This window comes from Equus quagga, chromosome 9 (genome assembly GCF_021613505.1).
Source record: "Equus quagga isolate Etosha38 chromosome 9, UCLA_HA_Equagga_1.0, whole genome shotgun sequence".
Taxonomy (NCBI): domain Eukaryota; kingdom Metazoa; phylum Chordata; class Mammalia; order Perissodactyla; family Equidae; genus Equus; species Equus quagga.
The window spans coordinates 26,782,212-26,806,531 of NC_060275.1; the positions used below are offsets into that span (position 1 = coordinate 26,782,212).

Consider the following 24,320-nt stretch of genomic DNA (forward strand, 5'->3'; position numbering starts at 1 on the left):
AGCTTTCCTTGGCTCTAAGCAGCTTCACACAGCACCAGGGGTGTGACCACACCAGGACTCTGGCAAAGCAGGCTTCCCTTCTACCCCAGCTGGCCCTCCGCATGTGCACATCGCAGGCTCTGCATCTCAAAACAACAGGCACCAGGTATGTGTGGCGGAGGCCGTGGTTGTCACTCAGGGCCCTGCCACTCTTCTGCTTCTCCCCTTTCCGCCCTCTGAGATGATCAGATGGACTCTACGTGAGGACAGTGGGAGTGCCAATAGCTCCACGGCCTCTAGGAGACCCCTCCCAAGGAGCCCTCATCCTCTGGGCACATCAGGGCAGTAAAGCGGGTTTATATTCCTAGACCCCATCTCCACCTTCCTGGGTGTCCTCCCTTCCAATGAATCTCTGTCTCAGTTCCACGCAGCAAGAAAGGATCTACCATGAGCCTTTCACAATTTCATCTTTTACTTCATTGCATTTCATTTTCTCTAACTCTGTTTACCCCAAGCCAACTGTTCAGCTGCTTCCTGAAGGTGGGACTTGGGGTCCTCACAGTGCCAGGGTGCCCCATCCCACAAGCCCCCAGCTCTGCTCCATCAGCCTACAGTGTCTGGCCAACTCCCCACTGACCTTCCTCCAGGTGGGTGAACACAGCCTTTGTGAAAGTACAGCTCCAGGTGAGGGAGGCTGATGAGGGGCAAGTGGGAGGACACGCCATTCTTAGTCCCCTGGACACCCGTGAGGAGTGATGGGAGGATGGGATCAGAGGGAAAGCGGGGGGAGAGGGGGCCCAGAAAAGGTGATCAAGGAGACAGGAAAATAAGAAAGATTCTGGAAGATTCCAGAACCAGGCACCTATTGATCAAATAACAGAGAGCCAGTTTTTGGGTCTCTCATTTACCAGCCTCTTATATGCCCCATCCAAGAATTTCAACTCTCCCCTGGAGCCCTCTTTCTGGTTCTTGAGTCCCCAAATCCAAGCCCACCTCTGCCGCTGAAGAGTTAAGGGAATCTTTGTGTAGCAAACTCCAGGATAATTGGCAGACACTAGAGACAGTGCCCCAGATGTGCGAGGCCTGAGGCCAAGAGGTGGAGGGGCTCAGGGAATATAACACAGGGTCCCTGACCAAGCGCTGGCAGTCTAGCGGCAGGGACAAAAGACCTCCACAGAAGGACACCTACTTCAGTGAAGGAAGGTGAAAGGCCATACGGGGGGAGGGGCAGGCAAGAGACCTGGGTTCAAGACCCTGATGGTCAGGCCGTTACACCTCCGTGGACCCCAGTTTCTTCATCTGCAAATAGAATGAAGAAGGTAGAAAGATCCTCAGAGGCCATCGAGTCTCCTGGTTTTTATATGAGCAAGCAGAGGATGAAAAGAATTGCCACCACGTTTGTGGCAGAGGAAACTGAGGAATCTGGGTCTCTTCACTGCCCCCCCGCCCCAACGCTCTTATTACAGCTGCCTACTTAAGAAACAAACACGCAAATATCTTATAACGTGAGAGAACTATCCAGGACAGCCATCCACCGACACTAGGTATAGTAAAGCCCTCCAGCCTAAGAAAGATCTAGAACTGAGGCCACTGACCGTCTTCTCTCAGGACAGAATAGGAAGAGTTGGTCTAATCAGGGCCATGGGACTGAAGTCGGACACAAGCAAGTGGGCCCGGGCATTGTGTTAATGCAGCCGCATTGAAATTTGGAGCAAGTCATTGCAGGAACACATAAAGGCTCCCCTCATCTCTCTGGATAGGCAGAGTGAGGCTGGGCTGGGGTTTGGGGATAAATGGTTTTTTCAGCTCTAATCCCACTGCTCCCACAGGTAGGGATGAGGCATCAGCAAGAACAGCCAGACAACCAGAGGGTGCACAGGGGCCTGGAGGTCACCAAGGACGGCTCTCAAAGAGCAGCTGCTTCCTTCCCTCCTGGCCATGTGACCTGCCCGGAGCTCCCTCGGGGTCTCAAAGGCAAGCGGCAGGGAGAGAAGCAGCGGGCTCCAGCCTGGTCTCAGGACTGCTGGCTGGCCAGGAGGGAAATGGGCAGGTCACAGACACCTCACACCCCCGTCTGCCCCTTTGGGTCCTCTGCAAATCTGGAGCAGAAGTGATCCCCAGTGTGCCCCACCAGCACCAAAATCCCAGGAGTCCCTTTGTTTGTAGGATCCATCAACAGGGATGTGTTCCAGTTCATTCATTTTACTGCTGTGTAATATTCCACTGTAAGGCTATATCACATATCACTTATCCATTCTCCTCTCAATTAACACTTGCTGGTTTCCAGATGTTTGTTATTATAAATAATGCTGTCACCGAAAAGACATCTTATGAATCTGTGTGTTCCAGGGAGCTTCCCTGTGGGCTGAGGATTCAGGGAGAATTTTCCTTCTGGCAGACTGCAGGCCCCCCTCTCCCATTTCCTGCTCTTTTCATCTCCCCACCTCTCAGGAGAGCCATGGGCCAGCCCAGGAACCCAGACAGACAGACACACGACAGCCCTCAGATGGAGCACAGAGCTGGTTCCCTACCTGCTGTGGGGTGGCTCGCCCTCGGGAGAAGGAACAGCTGCTGTCCAGCTGCTCGCTGCAGTCTGCTGTCCACTGCGGGGGAGAAAGGAGTGGTCAGTGATGGCAGGATACGCAGGGTCAGCCTCACTCTGCCCAGGCCTCCCTGGCATAGCCCTGTCCTTCTGCAGCAGATCCAGTGTAAAATCATCCTTGGCCATTTCCACTGGCAAACCCTTCCCTCCCAGCAGGTCCAAGTTGGCATCTCAAAATTTCACATGGAGGTGACCCTTTGGTGTATGCTTGGGGAAGGCAAACTCATTTCCCCTCACCTAAGCCCAGCAAAGCGATGAGGATCCAGCTACATTCCAAAGTCAACCAGATGCAACACGGGGTAATTGTGAGTTTTGAACAAGCAGCACCATGTTCGACCACCTGACCATGCTTCAGCCACACTAGCCCTCCGCACCGTCAAGGCCAGAGCTGGAGGTGAGCCGTGTACGTGTGGATCCTCCCATATACCCAGCTCCCAAAGACAACAGGCTTGTGGACTGAGAGGACAGCCTGGCACCAGGGAAGAGCCCCAGACTAGCCATCAGAAGCCCGGCTCGAGCCCAGTCCCACCACTCAGCCCCTGAGAGCTCGGAGGCCTGGCGTGCCCCAAAGTGTGGTCTGACAACCACCTACGTGAGAGTCCCCAGCGCCTGCCACATGGAGGTCCTGGGGCCCCACCCTCCACCCACTGAACCAGACTCTCCGAGGGCAGGGTTGGAGCTTCTACATTTTGACAAGCTCCCCACGTGATGCACCAGAAGTCTGAGAGCTACTGGAATCCACAGGATCTCCCAGGCTTCATTTCGTCACCTGTAAAGTGGGGACAGCAAGGCTGGGCAACTCTGCAAGGTTGAGATGAAGACCTTTGTAAGCTATAAAGTGGTAGTACAGCTCAGTGCTTCCTCTGTAAGGTGTTGTCTAGCTATACGGTGGGGTTTTATCATTGGGTTAAACGTTAGCTAGCCTCTGAGCTAATGTCGAACGTTGACCTTGACCTACACTCTGTATGATGCATGAAAAACACAGAAGCCCAGTCTCTTTCTGTTTGACACACTTGGTCAAAACCGTGGGTGAGTATGGGTGGCCCAAGGCCAGTGCAGTCTGGTTTTATAAACCTTGGCTGGGCACACCCTCCCGGCTGTGGGTTAAGGGCGTGATCTTCATAGGAAAGACTTTTTATTACAATGCTGATGACAGGCTGGTGCAAGTGTACTCCAGAGCAGCGCTGTCCAATTGAAATAAAACGACAATGGCAAATAGGAGACACAAACCTAAATTTAAATGATCTAATGGCTAGACTGAAAGAAAGAAAAAGAAAAAGGACAAATTAAATTTAATAACACATTTTATTCTTCTCAATATATCCAAATATTAGTATTTCAACAGGTAATTAATATAAAAATTATTAATGAGATATTTTTACATTCTTCTATCCATACTAAGTTTTTGAAATCCACCCAGAGCACATCTCAATTTGGACCAGCCACATTTCAAGTGCTGGAGAGCCACATGCAGCTAATGGCCACAGTACTGGACAACACAGCTTGAGGGAACTGGGAAAGGCAAGGTACCAGTCCCAGGCAAGCGTGCCCTCAGACTTCTTGCCCATCCCTGGTAGGTATTGCAGAGGGGCTGACCTCTGCAGACTGCGATTCCCAGGTTCCTGCATCAGCTGGCTTCCAGCTGTGTTCAGCCAGTGGGAGACAAGAAGAAGGGAAAGCAAGGACATTTCTCCCTCCTCTCTCTCTATGCCTCAGGTGGCATTACCACCAGGGACTGGGTCTCCTTCATGGTTCCAGCCCTCACTAGATAAGCCTTCGGTGCATGATCCCAATCCCTAGGCTCTGGCAACACCATCCCCTCCCTTTGTGTCTCAGGCCTAGAGCTGGTAATGGCTTCCTGCAATTGCTAATCTCTGGGTTGCTTAGCTTCACAACTCTTTTATCTCTGGGTAACCAACTCCCTGGGGTGAATTTCCCCTGTCTGGATATTTGCAGTCTCAAAGCATCTCCCCCAAGATTATTTATTAATTATAGGAGGAAAAAAAGGGAAAATGAAAAATCCATCAGTCACCACCTTAGCCAAGTGATGGAGAATAATATCCCCTGTAATAAAACACACCCACATCACAGACTCCGCAGTGTGATGCCCGGAGAAGGGCACATCACTTCTGAGAGGTTCTTCCCCAAAATGCACAACCTCAATCTAGTCATGAGAAAACACCTGGCAACCCAAGTTGAGGAACCTTCTGCAAATTAAGTGACCAATACTCTTCAAAAGTGTCAAGGTCATGGAAGACAAGAAAAGACCAAGAAAGTGTGACAGATTGAAAGAGACGAAGACTAAGAATAAAGAATAAGAAAACAAGAGTAAGAAGAGAATAAGGAGACATGACAATTAAATTTGGATCTTGGAATAGAAAAAGGACATTAGTGGAAAAACTGATGAAATGCAAATAAAGCCTCATTGTACCAATGTTAATTTCTTCGTTCTGATCATTGCACTATGATTATGCAAGATCTTGATATTAGGGGAAGCAGAGTGACACATATATGGGAACACTGTGTACTGTTTTTGCACCTTTGCTGTAAGCCTAAACCAATTTCAAAATAAAAAGTAATACACATATGTATGTATGCATATCTATTTTTCGAATAACACATATACACATATGAAGGTGTGTGTGTATAGATTTTATATATATATATATATATATATATATATATATATGACATTTAAACTACTGTAAAAACAATCCCTCTGCTCTATATACTTGGAGCAGTTTCTCCTTTCCTGGTTGGAGCCTGGCTGACAGGGTGAGGGACGCCCAAGTCATGTTATGATTACTGGCAGGGAGAAGAATAGATCAGGCATTCCTCATTCCATCCTAAGATAGCCTTGCAGAGAAAGCTTCCCCCCTTCAGGGCATCCCAAACACTTCAACCCCAGCTGCATAGTGCTGATGTGACATCCCACAGATCGGTGACTCCAGGGTGGGCGACCCCATGGTCCCTGGCAGGGCAGGGTTGAGGAGCCACGATGGCTCCTCCTGAGAAGCATGCACAGAGAGGAGGCCAGGCTTCAGGCACAGCCATACACAACCTCACCCCCTGGTTAAGCTTTCCAAGAGCAGTTTCAAGCTCCGATGAGACCACTCTGCTTTGTCAAAGTCATCCTTAACTTTACATCAGCCAACTAGAAGCCATTTCCTGAGTGCCTTCGGTGTGGGACCTGCAACAAACTTTCATAGGAGAGGTGAGAAGTCCAATAACAGGAATGCAAGGAGAGGTGGAGGGGGAGGCTGAGAAGGAAGAGCATGCTCTGGGCAGGGGTGGTTAGGGAAGGAAAATGGGCCAGTCTGGATTCCTGGAGAAGATGGAGTCAGAGTCGGAAGTCTTCTGCTAGGGGAGGGGTGTCATCAGAGCTGTGCTAGGGGAGGCTGAACTGACGGGGGTGGCTGTGGGGGGAAGAGCAGATCAGGAGGCTGGAAATGAGGAAGAGGATCTGAGAGCATGGTCCAGATAAGCAGTGAGTGAGGGGCTGATCTGCATGAGGGAAAGCAAGCAAGACGGTAAAGACCACAGAGACCCACCCAAGACTCAGCAGGATGGATACAGCCTGGCCTGCGGACAAAGCTGTTGGAGGACGGACTGTGGTCCACCTGTGTCAGGCCTTCCTGACGCCCAGGGGAGAATTAAGTGTGAATACTGCACTTTCCCACTGGGCTTGCACGCACACATGCATCCCACCACCAAAACCCCAGCCAAGCAGGAGCCCTGGGGACCTCCTCTCTCCTGCTGCTGCCTGAACCACTCCCCTGGGCCCCGTGTTTCTCCCCTGGTCCCAAAGCCCCCTGGGAGTATTCCTTTCCCTATTCCAAAGCTCCTCCCCACCTTTGCTGGGATTCTGCTCTCTACACTGTCTTCTTCCTTCTCAGGCTGCAGCCACCACCTCCTGCCTCCCCTTTGCCTTTTCTGAGCCACCGCCCAGAAAACTCTCCAGACACAGACCTTCCCAGAACCTGTCCTTCTCTGTATGAGATGACTCCAGAATGGAGAGAAGGGCCCCACCTCGGGAACACTCTCCTCTGCCCCACTCCCATGCCCGATTCCCACCCGTAGAGTGTTTCTCTTTCAAGGTAAATCAGTTTACAACCAGGAGCAAGTCCTCTGGGAGGGTGCAGGCAGCTCCTTCTGAGAAGGTCATTGAATAGAGGGAGGCAGGAAAAGTGGGAAATTTTCATATATGGGAACAACGAACACCAAATTCACAAGAGTGGTTCTGGGTGTCCACCATTGTTGTTATAATTGATTTCTTACTTTAAAAAGTTGAAACAAAGATGGTGCAGGGTTAAGATTTAATAAACAGGGAAGTACAAATGTTTATTCTGTACTCAAAATAGGTGTTTGTTCTCTTATTCTCTTATTATCGGTACTTTTGTGTGTGTGTGTGAGGAAGATGGTCCCTGAGCTAACATCGTGCCAATCTTCCTCTACTTTGTACATGGGATGCTGCCGCAGCACGGCTTGATGGAGGTCGGCACCCAGATCTGAACCTGCGAACCCGGGGCCACCGAAGCAGCGCCAAGCGAACTTAACCACTGTGCCACCAGACTGGCCCCTTATCAGTACATTTAAAATATTTCACACTAAAAAGGAATTAGAATCCACTATCGGCCATTTGCATCCCACGATGGACAGTATTTTAGGAGCGGACTTGGTGAAGGACGGGGAAGATGCTGAGCCTCGGGAGAGGAAAAAGCAGAGGAGGGGAGGTCGAAGGTGCTACAGACAAACCACCCCACTTCTCAATGGTCTCTAAAGTCCCCCCAGGGACGTCCTTGCCTGATATCAAAGTACAGTCACCTCTGTATGCCTAATACATATACGCTCTTCCTATCCCTCACCTTCTAACATCCCATTCCTTTGTCTGTCGTCTGTCTTCCCACCTGAAAGTAAGTGCTGGGAGGACAGGGACTATGGTCCATTCTGCTCATGACTTTGTCTCCAGAGCCTAGAACAGGGCCTGAATGAACAAATGTTAGCTTTAATTATATTTTACTAGTTAGCCAACAGTAACTGGCAGAAAAAGAGCAGATTTAAACAACTATATTTTATGCTAAAAACTGCCAGTGTCTGGAAGATCATGCTAAACAAACAGGCAAGCTAAAAATTTTATGTATGCTAGAAGCACAGCTTTGTAAATGGCATATAAAGAAAAAATACATAAAAATTGCATTAGTTTTTGTCATAAAATTATGGTGGACTTCTTTCTCTGTTTCCTGTCTCTGTTTTTCCAATTGTTGCTTTAAAAGTAAATAAAAATTTAACCTATTAAAAAAAATGACTGGTAATCAGGTTAAAAAGGGCTTAAACTCACTAGAAATCAAGAACATGCAAATTAAAGTGCTGAGAGATGATTTGTCCTAGTACACTGTTGGTACTGTGAAAAATGGAACAGTCCTTTTGGAGAGAAATTTGTCAATAGCTATTAAAATAGACTCTACTCAGCATCTACCTAAAGAAACACTTTTCTATGTGCAGAGGGAGGCATGTTCAACAGCATTCACTGAGTATCTTGTATTTCCAGGGGAAAACTTAAAAGTAACCTGAATGCCTATCAATAGGGGATGGTTGAACCATGGGCCATCCATAGCATGGGCTACTGTGCAGCCATTAAACAGAACACAGCAGATGGACAAGCCTGAAGAATCTCTAGGGCTCACAGTTAGGGGACAGATGTGGGTTAGTGAACAGCACGTTCACTGGCTATGATATATGATTTTGAAATAATATATCTCTATAAACTGTATTATATGTTGGTAACAGCATTAAGAAAAGGTTAGGAAGTTAACTCACCAATCTGATGGAAGGTGGGGGAGGCAGTAGCTAATGGAGACTTTGTTGTTAATACTTGAATTCTTGTGTGAGAATTCATGACAATGTTTGCATATGGTAATTGTGTAATTAAAAATAAATTATTTTTTAATAAAATGAGTCCCCCATGCTCACCCACCCCCAAAGTTCCCCTTAAACTCACTTCTTCTGTTAAGCCTTTCATGGGTGGTCCACCATTGAGTGCTTCCTCCTATGAGCAAAGATGGCAGGGGAAAAGGATTCCAAGGGCAGGAGGAAATGAAGGAATGGGATAAAAGGGGGTGAGGGAACAGTGAACAGGGAAGGCAGAATGAAGAAAAAACATGAAGAGAAAGAGAAGGAAAAACACTGTGAGAAAGAGACATCAAGCCGATGAACAGTCATGTGTTGCTTAACGATGGGATATGATCTGAGAAACACGTCGTCGGGCGATTTCGTCATTGTGTGAACATCATAGAGTGTACTGACACAAACCTAGATGGTACAACCTATTACACACCTAGACTCTATGGTACTAATCTTATGGGACCAACGTTGTATATGTGGTCCATCACTAACTGAAACGTTACGTGGCGCACGACTGTACTCTTACCCCATTCTTTCTATCTGCATTGTTGCATCTCTCTTGGATGCAAGAGAGATCATTAAGGTCATTTTGCATTTTAGACAAAACCCAGGACTTCCAAGTGCCTGACAGCATCAAAAAGGAATATAGAAAGTTATCTTCACCTCATTGGCTCTTTATTTGACCTGGTAACAAGAATTTTTGGAAAATATACCTTCATTCAATGTATGCACTCTTTACAACGTCCCTACATTCTATCCTTCCAAGAGAGTAGAGCATGAAGTAGCCGGTCAAGGAGGTTTGGGGAAGGGAGACAGACACGCCCCACCTGTGGTTGTGACTGTGAACCTCAGCAGGACATCAGAGTCACATGGGGGCTTATAAGAATGACAATGCCCAGGCCTCTCCCCATTCAACCAAACTCTGGGGTGGGGCTTGTTCATCAATATTTGTCCAAGCTCCCCGAGTGATTCTAATATGCAGAGCTGTGAACACTGCTTTAAAGCTTGACGATCATCTACCAAACCATCCACCAACATCACAAGTGCCAAACTTTTCCCACTTGTGACATCCTAATCTCTTACACAAAGGTTAATGGTCAACGAGATTTGGAGTCGTAATTCTCATTCCAGAGTGGAAAAATATCTTAACCACCCAACAGCCTGTTACTCACAGCCTGTACCCAGCAGGGAACAGAAGTAGGTGGGGAAGGGGTAGGCATCAGGGCCCAGCTCAGCCAACACCAAGCAGTGCACTTTGGCTATTTCCCCTCTTGGTGTCTCAGTCTTGTCACCGCTATAATCCCCCTCCTCCCAAGGACAGTGAGGTCAACTTTCAGGATGTGCCTTCGGGGACTTGGAATCCATTGGAGAGCAGGCACTCATGAAATGTGGGGGGAGGGTGTAATGTTATGTTTTTATTGAGGTAACGTTGGTTTATAACATTATATAAATTTCAGGTGTACATCATTATATTTCAGCTTCTTTACAGACTGCATCATGTTCACCACCAAAAGTCTAGTTGACTTTTGTCACCATCTGTCACCATACATGTGCGCCCCTTTACTCCTTTCACCCTCTCCCCACTCCCTTCCCCTCTGGTAACCACCAATCTGTTCTCTGTATCTATGTGTTTGTTGGTTTATCTTCCACATATGAGTGAAATCATACGGTAACTGTCTTTCTCCATCTGACTTATTTCTTAACATAATACCCTCATGGTCCATCCATGTTGTTACAAATGGCAAAATTTCATCTTCTTTATGGCTGAATAGCATTCTATTGTGTATGTATATATATATATATCACATCTTCTTTATCCATTCATCTGTTGGTGGGCACTCGGGTTGCTTCCACATCTTGGCTATTGTGAATAGTGCCGCAATGAACATAGTGCTACATGAGTCTCTTTGAATTGTTGATTTCAAGTTCTTTGGATAAACACCCAGAAGTGGAATAGCTGGATCATATGGTATTTCTATTTTTAATTTTTTGAAGACTCTCCATACTGTTTTCCACAGTGGCCGCACCAATTTACATTCCCAGCAGCAGTGTACAAGGGTTCTCTTTTCTCCATATCCTCTCCAACACTTTCTATTTGTCTTTTTAATAATAGCCATTCTGATGGATGTGAGGTGATATCTCTTTGTAGTTTTGATTTGCATTTCCCTAATAATTAGTGATGCTGAACATCTTTCATGTGCCTCTTGGCTGTCTGTATATCTTTTTTGGAAAAATATCTGTTCACATCCTCTGCCCATTTTTTGATTGGGTTGTTTTTGTTGTTGTTGCTGTTGAGTTGTATGAGTTCTTTATATATTTTGGATATGAACCCCTTATCAGATATACAATTTGTAAATATCTTCTCTCAATCAGTAGATTGTCTTTTTGTTTTGGTGATGGTTTCCTTTGCTGGGCAGAAGCTTTTCAGTTTGATGTAGTCCCATTTGCTTATTTTTTCTTTTGTTTTCCTTGCCTGAGGAGACATATCCAAAAAAGATACTGCTAAGACTGATGTCACAGAGTGTATTGCCTTTGTTTTCTTCTAGGAGTTTCATAGTTTCAGGTCTTATATTCAAGTCTTCAATCCATTGTGAGTTAACGTTTGTGTATGGTGCAAGATAATGGTCTACTTCCATCCTTTTGCATGTGGCTGTCCAGTTTTCCCAACACCATTTATTGAAGAGACTTTTCTTTCTCTGTCATATGTCCTTGGCTCCTTTGTCAACAATTAGCTGTTCACAGTGTGGGTTAATTTCTGGGGTCTCAATTTGGGTGTAATTTTAAATACGGTATCCCAAAAGTGTTGGGAAACTTAGAACATACATTCTCTTCATTACCCATCTAAAGAAAAGGAAGCTCTCTTGCTCTATCCATCCATCCATCCATCCATCGATCCAGCCATCTTTCTTTCTAGTTGTCGCTGGGGGAGGGATGAAGGAGAACACAACTGTATAAGCATCATGAGGTATTTGCTTCCTGAGTGTCAACTATCATCTCTCAGATCCTAAAAAATGACCTCAACAACTGAAGAGCAACATTCTTCTCCACTCCCCCATGTTTTCTCAAGGTTTCCAAGATTCTTAACAATTTTCCTCTCCCAGAAACATCAAAACACCACTGCAGGCAGGAAGATGGGGACGTTCCCTGAGATTTTTTTTTGGTTTTGGCATCCATTTAAAATAGTCACCAGATTAAATAAAAACAAGCAAAAGTGTTTTAGCAGAAAGATTTCTCATAAAGCTGCGTCAATAGAGAGTGTATTTTTTTAAAGAAGTGTGTTATATAGACACATCTATCCCCAGCCTTGCTTAGAGCTGTCCACAGCTGCCCCCTCCCCTGGAGTCCGTACCCCAGCTGTGTTTGTGGGCAAATGTGGGGTGGGGGTGGGGTTTGGTGGGAGCAGGGTTGAAATGTCCCTCCTCAGCCACAAGCCCGCAAGCGGACTCCAGGATCCTGCCCGGTGTTTGCATTCTTCCAGGGAACTTCAGAGAAGGCAGAAAGTTTAAGGAATGCATTCAGATGTTACAAGTGCCTGTATTTTTCCACACTCTGCCTCACAACAAACATCTGTTTAAAAGCCCTTCCAGATGCGGACATTGAGTGTGGTCAAGCCCCGCCTATCCCAGGGGCAGAAGGCAGAAGTGCAGGATCTAGGCTGAGGGCACTTCTCCATCAGCTCTACATCCTGGGAGCTCAGCAGTCACCACAGGGAGGTCAAAAGTGCTGGGAGGGCCCCTTCTTCCAAAATTGGCTCCCTGATGGCTGCTCTGGGAACAGAAATTCTACCACTCGCAATGCATTCCTCTGGGGTGAAGCTTCATGGCTTCCTTGGACCCTCGTCCTGTAAGAGCCCATTTCACCAGGAGGCGCCTGTGAAGCATGACCTGCTGGAGGCCACTGGAGGCCACTCAGTAGGGGAGGAGGACAGGACATGTCAGGCCAGCCCCACGTGCCTGTCCATGGGGCCTGCTCCTGGGGAAGTCAGCTCTGGGATACTTACAGGAGGCCGCACGAGCTGGTTTACCTAGTTCCTCCCCTTCCTGCCCCAGACACCCCAGAGAGGTTCATTTCCCGCGGAAACCTTCCAGTGCCGTGGCACTGCCCTCCTCCTTCCGCTCCAGGTCACACTATTGTTAACCGTACAACAAGAGTAGTTTAAATCAAGAAACGAAGTCATGCAAATAAATTAACGCATCATCAGACAAGACCTCCCCACGCTCCTTGCAGTCACCTGCACACCCCCAGGTCACCCACCCCCACCTCACTCCCTGTACTCCTTGAAGACCTTTCTCCTGGATCACTGCTACCCATTCCAACATCTGCTTTTCCTTTCTTGGTGATTTCGATATCCATGAAGATGGCTGCCGTGCCCTGCCTCTCAGTTCACGACCCCTCTCCCCTCTCCTCCTGATCCATCCTCCACCCCACACATTCCCACACTGGTACCCAGCCCTTTCATCACCAATTACCGCACTCCCTCCACCCTGTATTTCAATATCCCACTCTTGGACACTCCTCTTTTTCCAGCTCACTCCTTCTGGTCCCAGGACTCCAACAATTCTCTGATTCCCCAGGACCTCCAATCCACTGACCCACCACCCCTCAGTGTCCACCACACCCACTTCAGGTCCTCACTCCTCTCCTTGCCCGACTCAGTGTGAGGGGATGCCAGTGTTATCACTCCCTCCTTCCCTCTCCCTTCTCTCCCTCCACTGTGCTCACCCAGAGAAACCTCAGTTGTGGTCAAGTTCACCTTCGTAACTCTGCACCCGCACCACTGTGGCTGAAAATGGCTGGAGAAACCAACAGCTATGTTGCACAACTCGGCGTCATTCTGGATCCATGGCTGCAAGTCTGGCAACTCCTTTCTGTGACTTTGGGGGAGATGCTGGGGGCCCGAGCCAAGGTCAAGCCTCTCACCTGCTCAAGGGCATTGCTCCAGCAACCCTTCCCTCTGCCCTGGACCACTCCCATCAACACAGAACATGTTGTTAATAATACCATTTTGAACTCACTTCCATTAATACCACATCTCTCCCCTTTACAGCGAAACTCCTGTAATCCAGGGAGGATCTGCATTATTCTCCAATCCATCTCCTTGACCTTTGCCCCTCCCACTGGACTGTTTCCTCTCTAGTCAGGGTCACCAATAGCCCCCCATGGCTTTCTCAGGCTATTCTCAGTCTCGTCTTCCATGGCCTGCAGCAGCAGTCAACACAGTCAACCAGCCCCACACCTCCTTGAATCATATCCTTCCCAGGCTTCCAGCACCACTCTTGCTGGTTTCCTCCTGTCTCACTGCCAACCCCCTCCTGGTCTCTTTTGCTGGTTCCTCCTCACCCTCTGCTTTCTGAATGTTGGAAGACCCCAGGGCTCAGCCCTTGCACATCTTGTCTACGTAATCCCATTTTCTCGCTGATTCATCTCCTCTTGGCTTGCCCTCTTCCTCTCTGCTCCAGTCACGCTGGCCTCCCTGCTGTGCCTGGAATCACTCTTGCAGCTCGGGCCTTTGCACATTGCTGTTCCCTCTGCCTAGACGGCTCCTCCCCTGGATATCTGCAGGCTCTCCCCTCTACCGTCTTCAGGGACATCTTCCCTGACATCCTCTTTAAAATTGCAAACCCCTCCTGACCCTCATCACTGCCCATTCCATTTTCTGGCTTTATTTTTCTGCAGAGCAATTATCACCTGCCACTAGAATATAAATTTCATGAGGGCAGAGCTTTGGTCTATCTTGCTCAGTCCTGGATACCCAGTCCTAGAACAGCACCAGGCACGCGGGAGGCGCTCAACACACACTTGCAGAGTGAATAATGGACACATCATAGCTTACACTAACTGCGATTTTAGAACTTCAAGGACACTAAGGGAAAGCATCACGTATATTTCCGTTTTTCTCTCAGGGCTGATTTTCTCTTCCCTATCCCCTCACAGGGTTGAGGAGTGGGACCACCATGCTCCAGAATCTCCCGGGTTGTCTCCTGGTCCTGAGTTCCGGGAAGGCCACAGGTTCGTTCCAGCTCTCTAAAAAGCTGAGGGTCTGGATCTTCCGCCCACCCAGACAGTGAGCCAGCCACTTGCATTCGGCTTTTCTCCAAAGCAGGGCACCCAAGTGGCTCTTCTCTACTTGTCAGAGGAGCCTCAGCTTGCAGTGGGACAACAAGTACAAGAGGTGGACGCCTGGGACCAGACTCTGCGAGAAGAGACCCTCCCCACGTCTCCTTGTGCAGGCACTGCCCTGCTTCTCTGTAGCTTTTGAGCCTCTTCTTGCCCTCGAACCTTCCAAAATTCTTGAGGCAGATAAGAAAACTAATCCCCATTTGCCAGATAAGAAAACCAAGCCTCAGAGAAGCTGAGTTTGCCCCAGGTCACAGAGGCAGCTCGAAGCAAAGCTGGAACCAACTCTTGAGCAAATATCTACGCAGAATTTACCATGTTAGGCAAAGATGCATGAGACACCGTCTCTGCCCTCGATGATTCACACCCTATTTGGCAGAGCTTGTGACTTCCAGCTTGGCCCACAGTCTTTCAACCAAGTCCACCTCCTACCCCAGCCCAGGGCTGCCACAGACTAACCCAGGCTGGGGCGAGACCAACCTGAGATTCTGGTCAGAATGCCCCTGCATCTAACTACGTCTGGTCCACAGAGGGCTGGGTGACTGCCTGACAGACTCAATTCTTTGGCTGCCAACAACTGCCTGTATTTTAAGTCAGAGAAAACATTCAAGTTACAGCCTTTTGATTGTATGCATTTTGGATCAACTATGATCTCTTCTAGAACACAAGCTTGTCGAGAACAGGGAACAGTGCCTTGTATTCAGTAGGTGCTCAATAAATGTGTCATGTGAACTGTGAGTCTGGCTGGGCCCCAATGGGTTAGGATGGAGTAGAGTTGGGTCAGAGGGGCTGAGAGTGCACAGTGGGGGGCTTCCTGTCTGGATCCCACGCTCTGCTGGGTGGGACCATCCACACCTTGGCAATCTATGGCAAGGCGACCAGATGCTGCCTGGAATTAGGGTCCCCTCTTACCCCTCTTTGAGTTCGTCAAGGTCACCACCCATGCCCAGGCCTCTCCCTGGGCCAGCGCTCACCTGGGAGATGTGGGACTGGGTCTTCTCGCTCTCACCATCGCCCTCCGTCTTGTCAGCCAGTAGTCCCTGCACCTGGTACTCAAGCACGTAGCTGTCGATGAATCGCTCCAGCTCCTCAATCTCCTGGGAGCGGCTGCTCCCAGCCTCGGAGGAAGCTGACGCTGCCGAGGAGTTCTCCATCCCTCCAGCTCAGGGTCCTGGGTCGGGGCTGTGGAGACAGACAACAGTCGGGCTCTGTGAGACACCACTGGAGGCTGAGACGATGCTCCACTTGAGAAATACCCCCTGCTCCTGGCAGCATTCTCTCACTCATGATGGAATCTGGGTCTCCCAACATCCCTGAGAAGCAGGTGGGTGCCGGCCCACCTTTAGTGTGAAGAATATGCTGCATTAACCCTGTCTGGGGAGGGAAACTGAGGCTCAGGGAAGGCGGGTCACTTGTCTAATTGGCCAACACAGTAACCTGTGCGATGTTGGGCTTTAGTCCATAGCTAGACCTTACCAACTGGGGAAAAGCAGAAGATAGACCCAGCCCACCACCCAAGCCCCACTTCCCAACGTGGAGTTAACAAAATCCACCAGAAGCAGAATAAAACAGACCACAAGCTTTGATGTCCCTGACCCAAGCATTAGGATGGGTGCGGGGTCCCCTGACACAAACCCTCTAAGAGGTCTGGGCCCTCCAAGAAAATGCTCCTTCTAAAGAGACATTTTCTCTTCGGACAGCAGACTACCCCCTACATTAGGTGAAGCCTGTAGGCCTTAAGTTATAAACACGATTTTGCAGCCTCGTTACGGTGTGGCTACTGGGCGGGACACCTGCTACGCTGTCTGTAGGGACGTGCTTGGCTTTTAATGATAGAAATTGAAAGGCCTGGTGGGTTGTCTGGGAGGGCGTGGCCTAGCCCTGCACGCTGCCTGGCCACCCTCCACAGAAGCATGATTCCCTCTCTCTGGGATGGCCTGACATAACGTGACCAGCATTCCAGGGATACCCACTAAAGTCCACCAAGAGAACCGCTGTCCCTGCCTGATGGACGGGGTGGACCCAGCCACTGAAGGAGCCCAGGCCTGCAGGGACCTTCCACTGCCCACTGCTGTCCCCGGAAGCTCCTACCTGACCCACCTGGAAGTGGGGAGAGCTAGAAGCTTCCTCTCCTCTAGGACTCTTCCCACCAGGGACCCTCCCCTTCCTCCTGACAGGCTCTCAGCCAATGGGAACAGGCTTTAAAGCTTGCCTGGTGTCCCTTTCACTGTCTGGAGGTCGGTGCTCTCCATGGGGGAGCTCAGTGAGCTGGAGGAAAGAGAACCTGCACCTGGTTGCACCATCAGAACTCGCAGAATGGACTTCTACCAAACCGCCATTAGATACACAGCAACGTGTGCACAGGGCTCTGAGACCACAGAGGGCCACGTGCACCTAGAATGATTCTGCTGATAAGAAAGGCAAGGTCCTAGTGTGTATGAAAGAACATGCGAATTTCAAAACCTTGGATTACTGAGAACTTCTTTGGAACATAGGCATCTGCCCATAATCAAGAGTTTGTTGAGCTTTTAAGTGTAATGGATCGAAAATAGGGCAAAGAATGGCCCACGGGGTTCCAGAAATGCTGCCGAGACCAGGAATGCCGACTCCCCCAGACCCTGGTCATTTTTTCAGCTGTGGGAGTTGGCAATGAGAGGAAGAACTGCTCTGGGTGGACACACACCTTTGTCAACTGGTCTCCTGACTCCATTTTTGGCTTTTGACTGCTGCAGAGGGCCCAGCCTCCCTTGGACCCCAGGCCAGCTGCAGGGGAGCTGTGCCACCCTGTAGGGGGCATGCTCTGGGCTCCTGAGCTCAGTGGCCTTGGGGCTTAGAGGTGTGTCCATCTATCTCAGAGGGAGGAATCTGAGGATTCGGCCCGCGTGGTGTCCTCATCAGAGTGAGAGCACCCAGGTGTTAGGCCGGAGTGGCAGTGGGTCTGCAGGGAGTCGGCTCAGACTGGGATAAGCATGCCTAGTGGTACAGGGCCAGAGTCAGGGGTGGGAATGGGGATGTCCAATGCCCCTTCCTCCACCTGCCATTCAAGGCCTAAAGCAGCCTTACATCCCTCCCACCACCAATGCCCGCGTTACCCCTCCTGCTCCAATGGCACCCATGCCCCCTCCTGCCCCCTGGCTACTCTGCTCCTTGTCCTGGGCACACGCCACATGTGGTAAGCAGAACCCTAAGAGGGTCCTGGATGTACACCTTCTCCCAGTTACTCATTGAACACTAACCCTCCTGGGAAGGCAGGTGCAAATATAATTAAATTCCAAATCAGTGGACTTTAAGATAGGGAGACTATCCAGGAGGGGCTGATCCAACACGAGCCCCTTAAATATGGGACTAGGGGTAGAGACAGATTCAAAGCTTGAGAAAGACTCATGCACTGCTGCTGGCTTGAAGGAGGCGGGGGCGCGTGCAAGGACCATGAGCGGCCTCTAGGAGCTGACAGCAATCCCCTGGTCAATGACCAGCAAGGAAAAGGGCACCTCAGTCCTACAACCGCAAGGCAGTTAGTTCTGCCACCAACAATGAGCTTGGCAGCAGTTTTTGTCCCCTGGAGCCTCCAGACAAGAACTCAGCCCAGCCAACACCTTGATTTTGGCTTTGTGATATACTGAGCCGGACTTCTGACTTCTGGAGCTGAGAGATAATAAATGGTATTGTTTTAAGCCATTAGGTTTGCAGTAATTTGTTACGCAGCAATAGAAAACTGACATGCGATGTTCTTTCTGCCTCTGTGCTTGGCTCACACTGTGCCCCTCACCCAAAGGCATTTCCCCCTTCCCTCCCCCTTCAAATCTAGAGGTGCTTACACTCACGGAATGCTACTACAGCAACGTAGAGGCTGTCCAGTGACCAGCCCAATCCCCTGGTTTAATGGTGGCTAGTGGACAAGGGATTCACCCAGCCTTGGCCTTTGGGCATGAATACTGCGACTTCTACTAATAACAGGAATGGTGAATGTGGACTGCACCCATGTCACGTGCCAGGCACTCTTCTCAGCACCTGGTATGACTTTACCTACTTACCACTCATATTAACAATTATTCTACTTAGAAAAGAAAACTGAGGTTCAGAGAGGTTAAGTAACTTGCCCAAGTTTGCACAGCACAGCTCTAGGTCCGGTTGCACCCCACTTCCTCTTCATCCTACCTCCTGGCAGTTTGCTCAGGCCCTCAGGACATCTCCCACTTCACCATTCCCCACTGCCATTCCAGTGCCCAGTGAATTCTTCAAGTGCTGTGTGTATGCTTCTTACTCCTCAACTGGGCTGCAGGCTCTGGAGGGCTGGGCCCTGGGCCTAACTCTGTGCCGGGCCTTGGGCAGATGGCCAGCCTCAGCGGAATGGGATGATAAGGTTGAAGTCCAGAGAGGGCTGAAAAGGAGGCACCTGCAGGAAAAGCCAGTGCCTAAGGCCGCACCCCTTATTCCTCGAAGACTTAAGATGTTATCAAGGGCTTCCTGGCACACCTCACAGGTACAGGCAGAGGCCTGGGGTTTGTGGGAACTAGATAGGAGCGTTTCCAGGAGGATGGAGGGCCCAGCTCTGCCTGCTGCAGCAGCTCGGTCCCACTCTGCTGGGCTCTCCTGGGCTTGAGTGGCCCCTCACGGGGCCACACCACAGTCCTATGAGGAAGCCTAGGGGCAATAATCACCCCAAACCCATACTGGTTCACTGAGTAAAGGGACAGGAAACAGGCATTGCAGCCCATTTCCATCCTGCAGAACTTTGGCGCCCAGGGGGAGAAAGAAGACTCTCCTCACTGGTCCCTTGGTTTGGACTCCTCTGTGTCCTCACATCCTCTCGGCAGCCCCCCTTCTCCAGTCACTGCCGCCCAATCAGATTCACGCGGTGTAGTCTGAAGGCACCTCACCTCCGCTGTCCTGAACACCTGCCCAGGCCCCTCTGAGACACGCCAGCAGACATCTGTAGGGACCCACCTGGCACCCAGCACCTGTACCCTGGACGTGCAAGGAGCTTACACCCCCCAAGGCAGCCCCTGACCAGGACAAACAGGTCTTTGGTCTCAGGTGACACCGGAGGCATGGATGACACTCACTCAGCAGGTTCCAGCAGATCGAGCCCCAGCTGCCCACAGTGGTGACCAGATCCCTCAGACCCCTTTGCCTGGGTCTCCCCTCCTCCCATGTCACTCCCGCCAGGACCCTTGTTCCTGGGATGCCTCTAGGAGCTCTGCTTTCCAAAGGGGACCCAGGCTAACATGTCTCTTGGGCTCATTTGTTTGTTCCAGAAGGAGTCCCAACCAGGGAGCTGAGAAGCCCCAGCTTCAGTAGAAAAGCCCAGAGCTTTCTCTTTACCAGAGACAAGGCAGGAGGAGGGATAGGGAGAGTGCTGTCCTCATCGTCCACCTCCTCAGCTCTTGGGCTGGAAGTTGAGTCAGGCCCTTACGCCCCCATTTTTTATTGTGGCAAAATAGACATAGCATATAAAACATACCATTGTAACCTTTTTTTTTTTTTTTGAGGAAGATTAGCCCTGAGCTAACATCTGCCGCCAATCCTCCCCTTTTTGCTGAGGAAGACTAGCCCTGAGCTAACATCCATGCCCATCTTCCTCTACTTTATATGTGAGACGCCTGCCACAGCATGGCTTGATGAGCAGTGCTTAGGTCCGCACCCAGGATCTGAACTGGCAAACCCTGGGCCACTGAAGTGGAATGTGCGAACTTAACCAGTGAGCCACTGGGCTGCCCCTGTAACCATTTTTAAGAGCACAATTCAGTGGCATTAAGCATATTCATAATGTTGTGTAAGCATCACTGTTATCTATTTCCAGAACTTTTTCACGATCCAACAGAAACTCTGTCCCCATTAAACAAGTCCCTGTTCCTTTTCCCTCAGCCCCTGGCAACCACTGCTCACCTTCTGTCTCTATCAATTTGTCTCTTCGGGGTACCTCATGTAAGTGGGACCATATATTCGTCCTTTTGTGACTGGCTTATTTCACTCAGCATCACGTCCTCAAGATTCACCCACGTTGTGGCGTGTGTCAGAACTTCATTCCTTTTTGTGGCTGAATTATACATTGTAGTACAATAATAACTGTTAGGTGTATATACCACATTTTGTTTACGCATCCATCCATCAATGGACATTTGGGTCGTTTCCACCTTTGGCTATCGTGAATAATCCTGCAATGAACGTGGGTGTACAAACATCTGTTTGAGTCCCTGTTTTCGATTCTTTGAGGTGCGTATCTAGAAGTTCTGCCCCATTTTAAGGTAAAAAGAGTGAGGAGGCAGAGTGAACTCTCGGGCTGGTGGAGACACAGGGAATAAAAGGGGCGCTTTCCTCAAGGGCTGGTTCCGCTGCCTTCCTGCCTGTGTTTGGGATCCTCTCCTGGCTCAGTTTCTCATTCACAGTAAGATCAGCATGGGAAATCCCCAAACAGTTGGGCTGCTGGCTAAGCAGAGAGCCAGCAAGAGGAGCTTCTGTTTTAATGATCAGAGAAACTGATAAGGGGGATGGGACCAGAGGAAGAAGAAGAAAGAGAGGAGAGGGTGGAAGAGGAGGAGAGACACGTCTGGCTGAAGCCGCAGGCAGCAGAGCACAGAGTGGAGGCTGGAGGAGGATCCCAGGAAGGCGCCCCGGCTGCTGCCTCTCCCCCTCCTCCTCCCCCCGCCCTGCCCCCAGTCCCTGCCAGGTGATGGATGAGGAGGAACAAAAAGGTGAGCCGCAGGAGTGGTAAAAGTGCTGAGGCCACACTTTGCAGTAAAGGGCAGGCAGCCCTGAGCCCACAGGCGGGAGGGGCAGGCCTGGGTGGGCACAGTTTAAGAGGGGCGCAGAGGGGCTGAGGCTGCAGAAGGACACGGAGGGGTGGAGAGGTCCTCGGACCATGCTTCCCAGACACATCTACAGCTGTCTGGTGAAACGGGCACCCCCTCACCTTCCTGGTGTTGCAACATCTGAGGGTTAAGGAACCTTATTCAGGCCCCAGGGGCCCAGGGGCCCCCACCCCCTGCTGCAGCCAATCACATTCTCTGCTTGTCACTATAGCTGGATGAGCCTGGCTGGCTTTTTCTAAGGCCAGAAGCAAAAACACCCACATCCTTTGATGAAAAGGTGCCTTTCTCCACCCCCATATTCCACCTACCCAGACCCACACAAACCCTCCCCTGTGCCCTCTGCCCAGAGCAGCGCGGCTCCCATGGAAATCAGCACTCAGCAAAGATGCTTCTGCTGACACCATGGTGCTCTCTGCCTGAGGTCGGGAGTCTCCCCTGGAGTCTCCCCTGCCGCCCTCTGGCCCTGCCTGCCTTGGAGCTACCGTCAGGGGTGAGGAGTCTGGAGGAAAAGGGAGGCTGACATCGCCAAGTGGCCTGTGGGCCGAGAGAAAAGAAGCTGGAACCATCCCAGCATCTCAGCATCCTTTTGTGCCCGCCCAGTGACAAATGGCATTAGTAGCTGTAAATTTAGCCAATCCGTTTAAGAGCAGCCAGGCATCACAGGCATTACCGCCTCCTCCACTCCCCGGAACGAATTTGGTGACCTGCAAACCAGATGCGTCTGCTCCGCTGCCTACCAGCCCTGCTCTGGGGTCCATCATTCCAGGCCCGGCCAGAAGACACCTCATCAGACTCTTCCCTCAGCCCCTCAGCACATAACTCACCAGGCAGCACACCCTCCTGGGACCTCACAGAGGAAGCCCGGGAAGGTGTCGATTTCTGCTTTGCCGATGCATTTTTTTGGCTTTTGTCTGCTGCAAGGTGCCCAGCCTCCTGCAGGAGAGCTGTGTGGTGCCACAGGGGGCTTGCTATGGGCTCAAGGTCTGTCCCCCTGTCCCAGCAGGACAGCAACTCTGAACACCGAGGTGGGCACATCTGAGCTGTGGGTGGGGGCAGGGCCCAGCACGTCACACTGCTCGTCTCCTGGTGAATCACATCCACCCCATCTTCATCCCACTTTTCCCACGGCCACTTCCCATGCTGCTGCTGCCGCTCAACCTCACCCCCCAGGCTCCCTCCAGCAACTGGCTTCTGGTGACCTTGTTACACACACGGCCCGACCCCTCTCCCCTTCCCACCTCCACACAGTGCTGGCAACTGCCACCTTCACCCAGAGCCTGTGACTAGGGCTCTCTCCTTTGCCGGCTGTCAGGCGGCCCCCAGGGCAGGGCCAGGCCACCGCCACAGCCATGCCTCCCACTGAGAGTTTGGGAGGAGAGAGGTCCTCTGCCCGGGGACAGAGGATGCCCACAGCTCTCCCTGAAGAAGCCATGGGAATCCCCGTCACGACATCCTGCTGCCAACCCACCCCTCCAAGTCCAGTCCCCACTCCACCTCCGGCATGAACAGGACTCCAGAGAGAATGCCTTCCCCCACCACCTGCAGCCCTCGTGTGGGCCACTCCTGTCGGTGCTGGTCCTCGGACTCTGGGCCACGTTGGTGTCTGCCAGAGAATAGCAGGGGGCTTCAGTAGACACGTCCACACATGGAGCCTTGGGTCCCCAACCACCGGAAGTGGGAAAGTTCAGAAACACTCGGAGCTGGTGGCAACCTCAGAAATGGGTCACATTAACTGTCTCAGGAGTCAAGGACACCTAGTGTCCTCTAAATGTCTGACACCGCCCCCCACAAACGTGACCCTTTGTCACTCAAACATCCGGCAGGGTGTTAGCTAGCTCACTGTTTTTCAAACTGCAGGTCTCAGCTATTTACGGGGCTCTAAAATAAACTTAGTGTAAAATAAACTCATAATCTCAGCACTAAACAATATATAACGAAATAGAAAATAGTGAGTGATACACATCATAACTATTGTTTCAGGGAACTTTACTTTCCTCTATCCATGGAAAAACGCCTTTCTTTTTTTCCTTCTTCTTCTCCCTAAAGCCCCCCAGTATATAGTTGCATATCGTAGTTGTGAGTGCCTCTGGTGATGCTTTGTGGGATGCCGCCTCATAATGGCCCAATGAGTGGTGCCATGGCTGCACCCAGGATCCGAACTGGCAAAACCACTCAACCACGGGGCTGGCCACGAAAATGCCTTTCTTTCTATGAGGCATGGTCAGGAGTTTAAGTGGCCAGGAGCAGCCCCACACTTTAATGTGCAGACGAATCACACATGATCATGTTAAGATGCAGATTCAAACTCAGTGGATGGCAAGTGGGGCCTGCATTTCTTTCTTTCTTTTTTTTTTTTTGCTGAGGAAGGTTCACCCTGAGCTAACATCTGTGGCCAATCTGCCTCTTTTTTTTTTTCTCCCCAAAGCCCCAGTACACTGTTGTATATCCTAGTTGTAGGTCATTCTAGTTCCTCTGTGTGGGACGCCTCCACAGCACGGCCTGATGAGCAGTGCCATGTCCATGCCTAGGATCTGAACCAGTGAACCCCGGGCCACCAAAGCGGAGCGCACAAACTTAACCACTACATCACAGGGAGGCCCCAGGACAGATATTCTTAAATAACAGACAACCCCAAATCATTGCATCATTTTCACATCGTGCTGAGCCCCCACCCTGTGCAGGGCCCTAGACCAAGCCCTGGGGTTCTTCCAGAACCTCCACGGAGGAACAAACAGGGCTCAGGCTTCCCTGGTGTCTCCTCAAGAGCTGCATCCAGGAGTAGCTGAGGAGCTGGACTAGATTTCATTGCGAGGGGGCAGGTCACTGAGGGCCGGGAAGGCAAGAGAGATGCTGTGAATCCTCGTCCCAGCACATCCACCGCGGCCACTGTGGCCGCACCCTGGAAGGAG

At 50.5% G+C, this 24,320-nt stretch overlaps 1 protein-coding gene across 10 annotated transcripts in view; it reads right to left on the bottom strand.

Annotated features, from left to right (window-relative positions):
- Positions 1-24,320, bottom strand: part of CTIF (cap binding complex dependent translation initiation factor) — a 289,871-nt gene that overhangs the window by 204,606 nt on the left and 60,945 nt on the right. For 7 of the 10 annotated variants that reach the window (XM_046671003.1, XM_046671005.1, XM_046670997.1 and 4 more), the window contains 3 exons: positions 15,574-15,781; positions 8,580-8,627; positions 2,511-2,582 (listed from right to left, as the gene is read on the bottom strand). In XM_046671003.1, coding sequence (XP_046526959.1) covers positions 2,511-2,582; positions 8,580-8,627; positions 15,574-15,753 — 300 coding nt within the window. In that variant the 5' untranslated portion in view covers positions 15,754-15,781. Of the gene's footprint in view, positions 1-2,510; positions 2,583-8,579; positions 8,628-15,573; positions 15,782-20,488; positions 20,599-24,320 lie in introns of those variants that run through there. The other 3 variants (XM_046671007.1, XM_046671006.1, XM_046671004.1) reach the window with 2 other exon arrangements.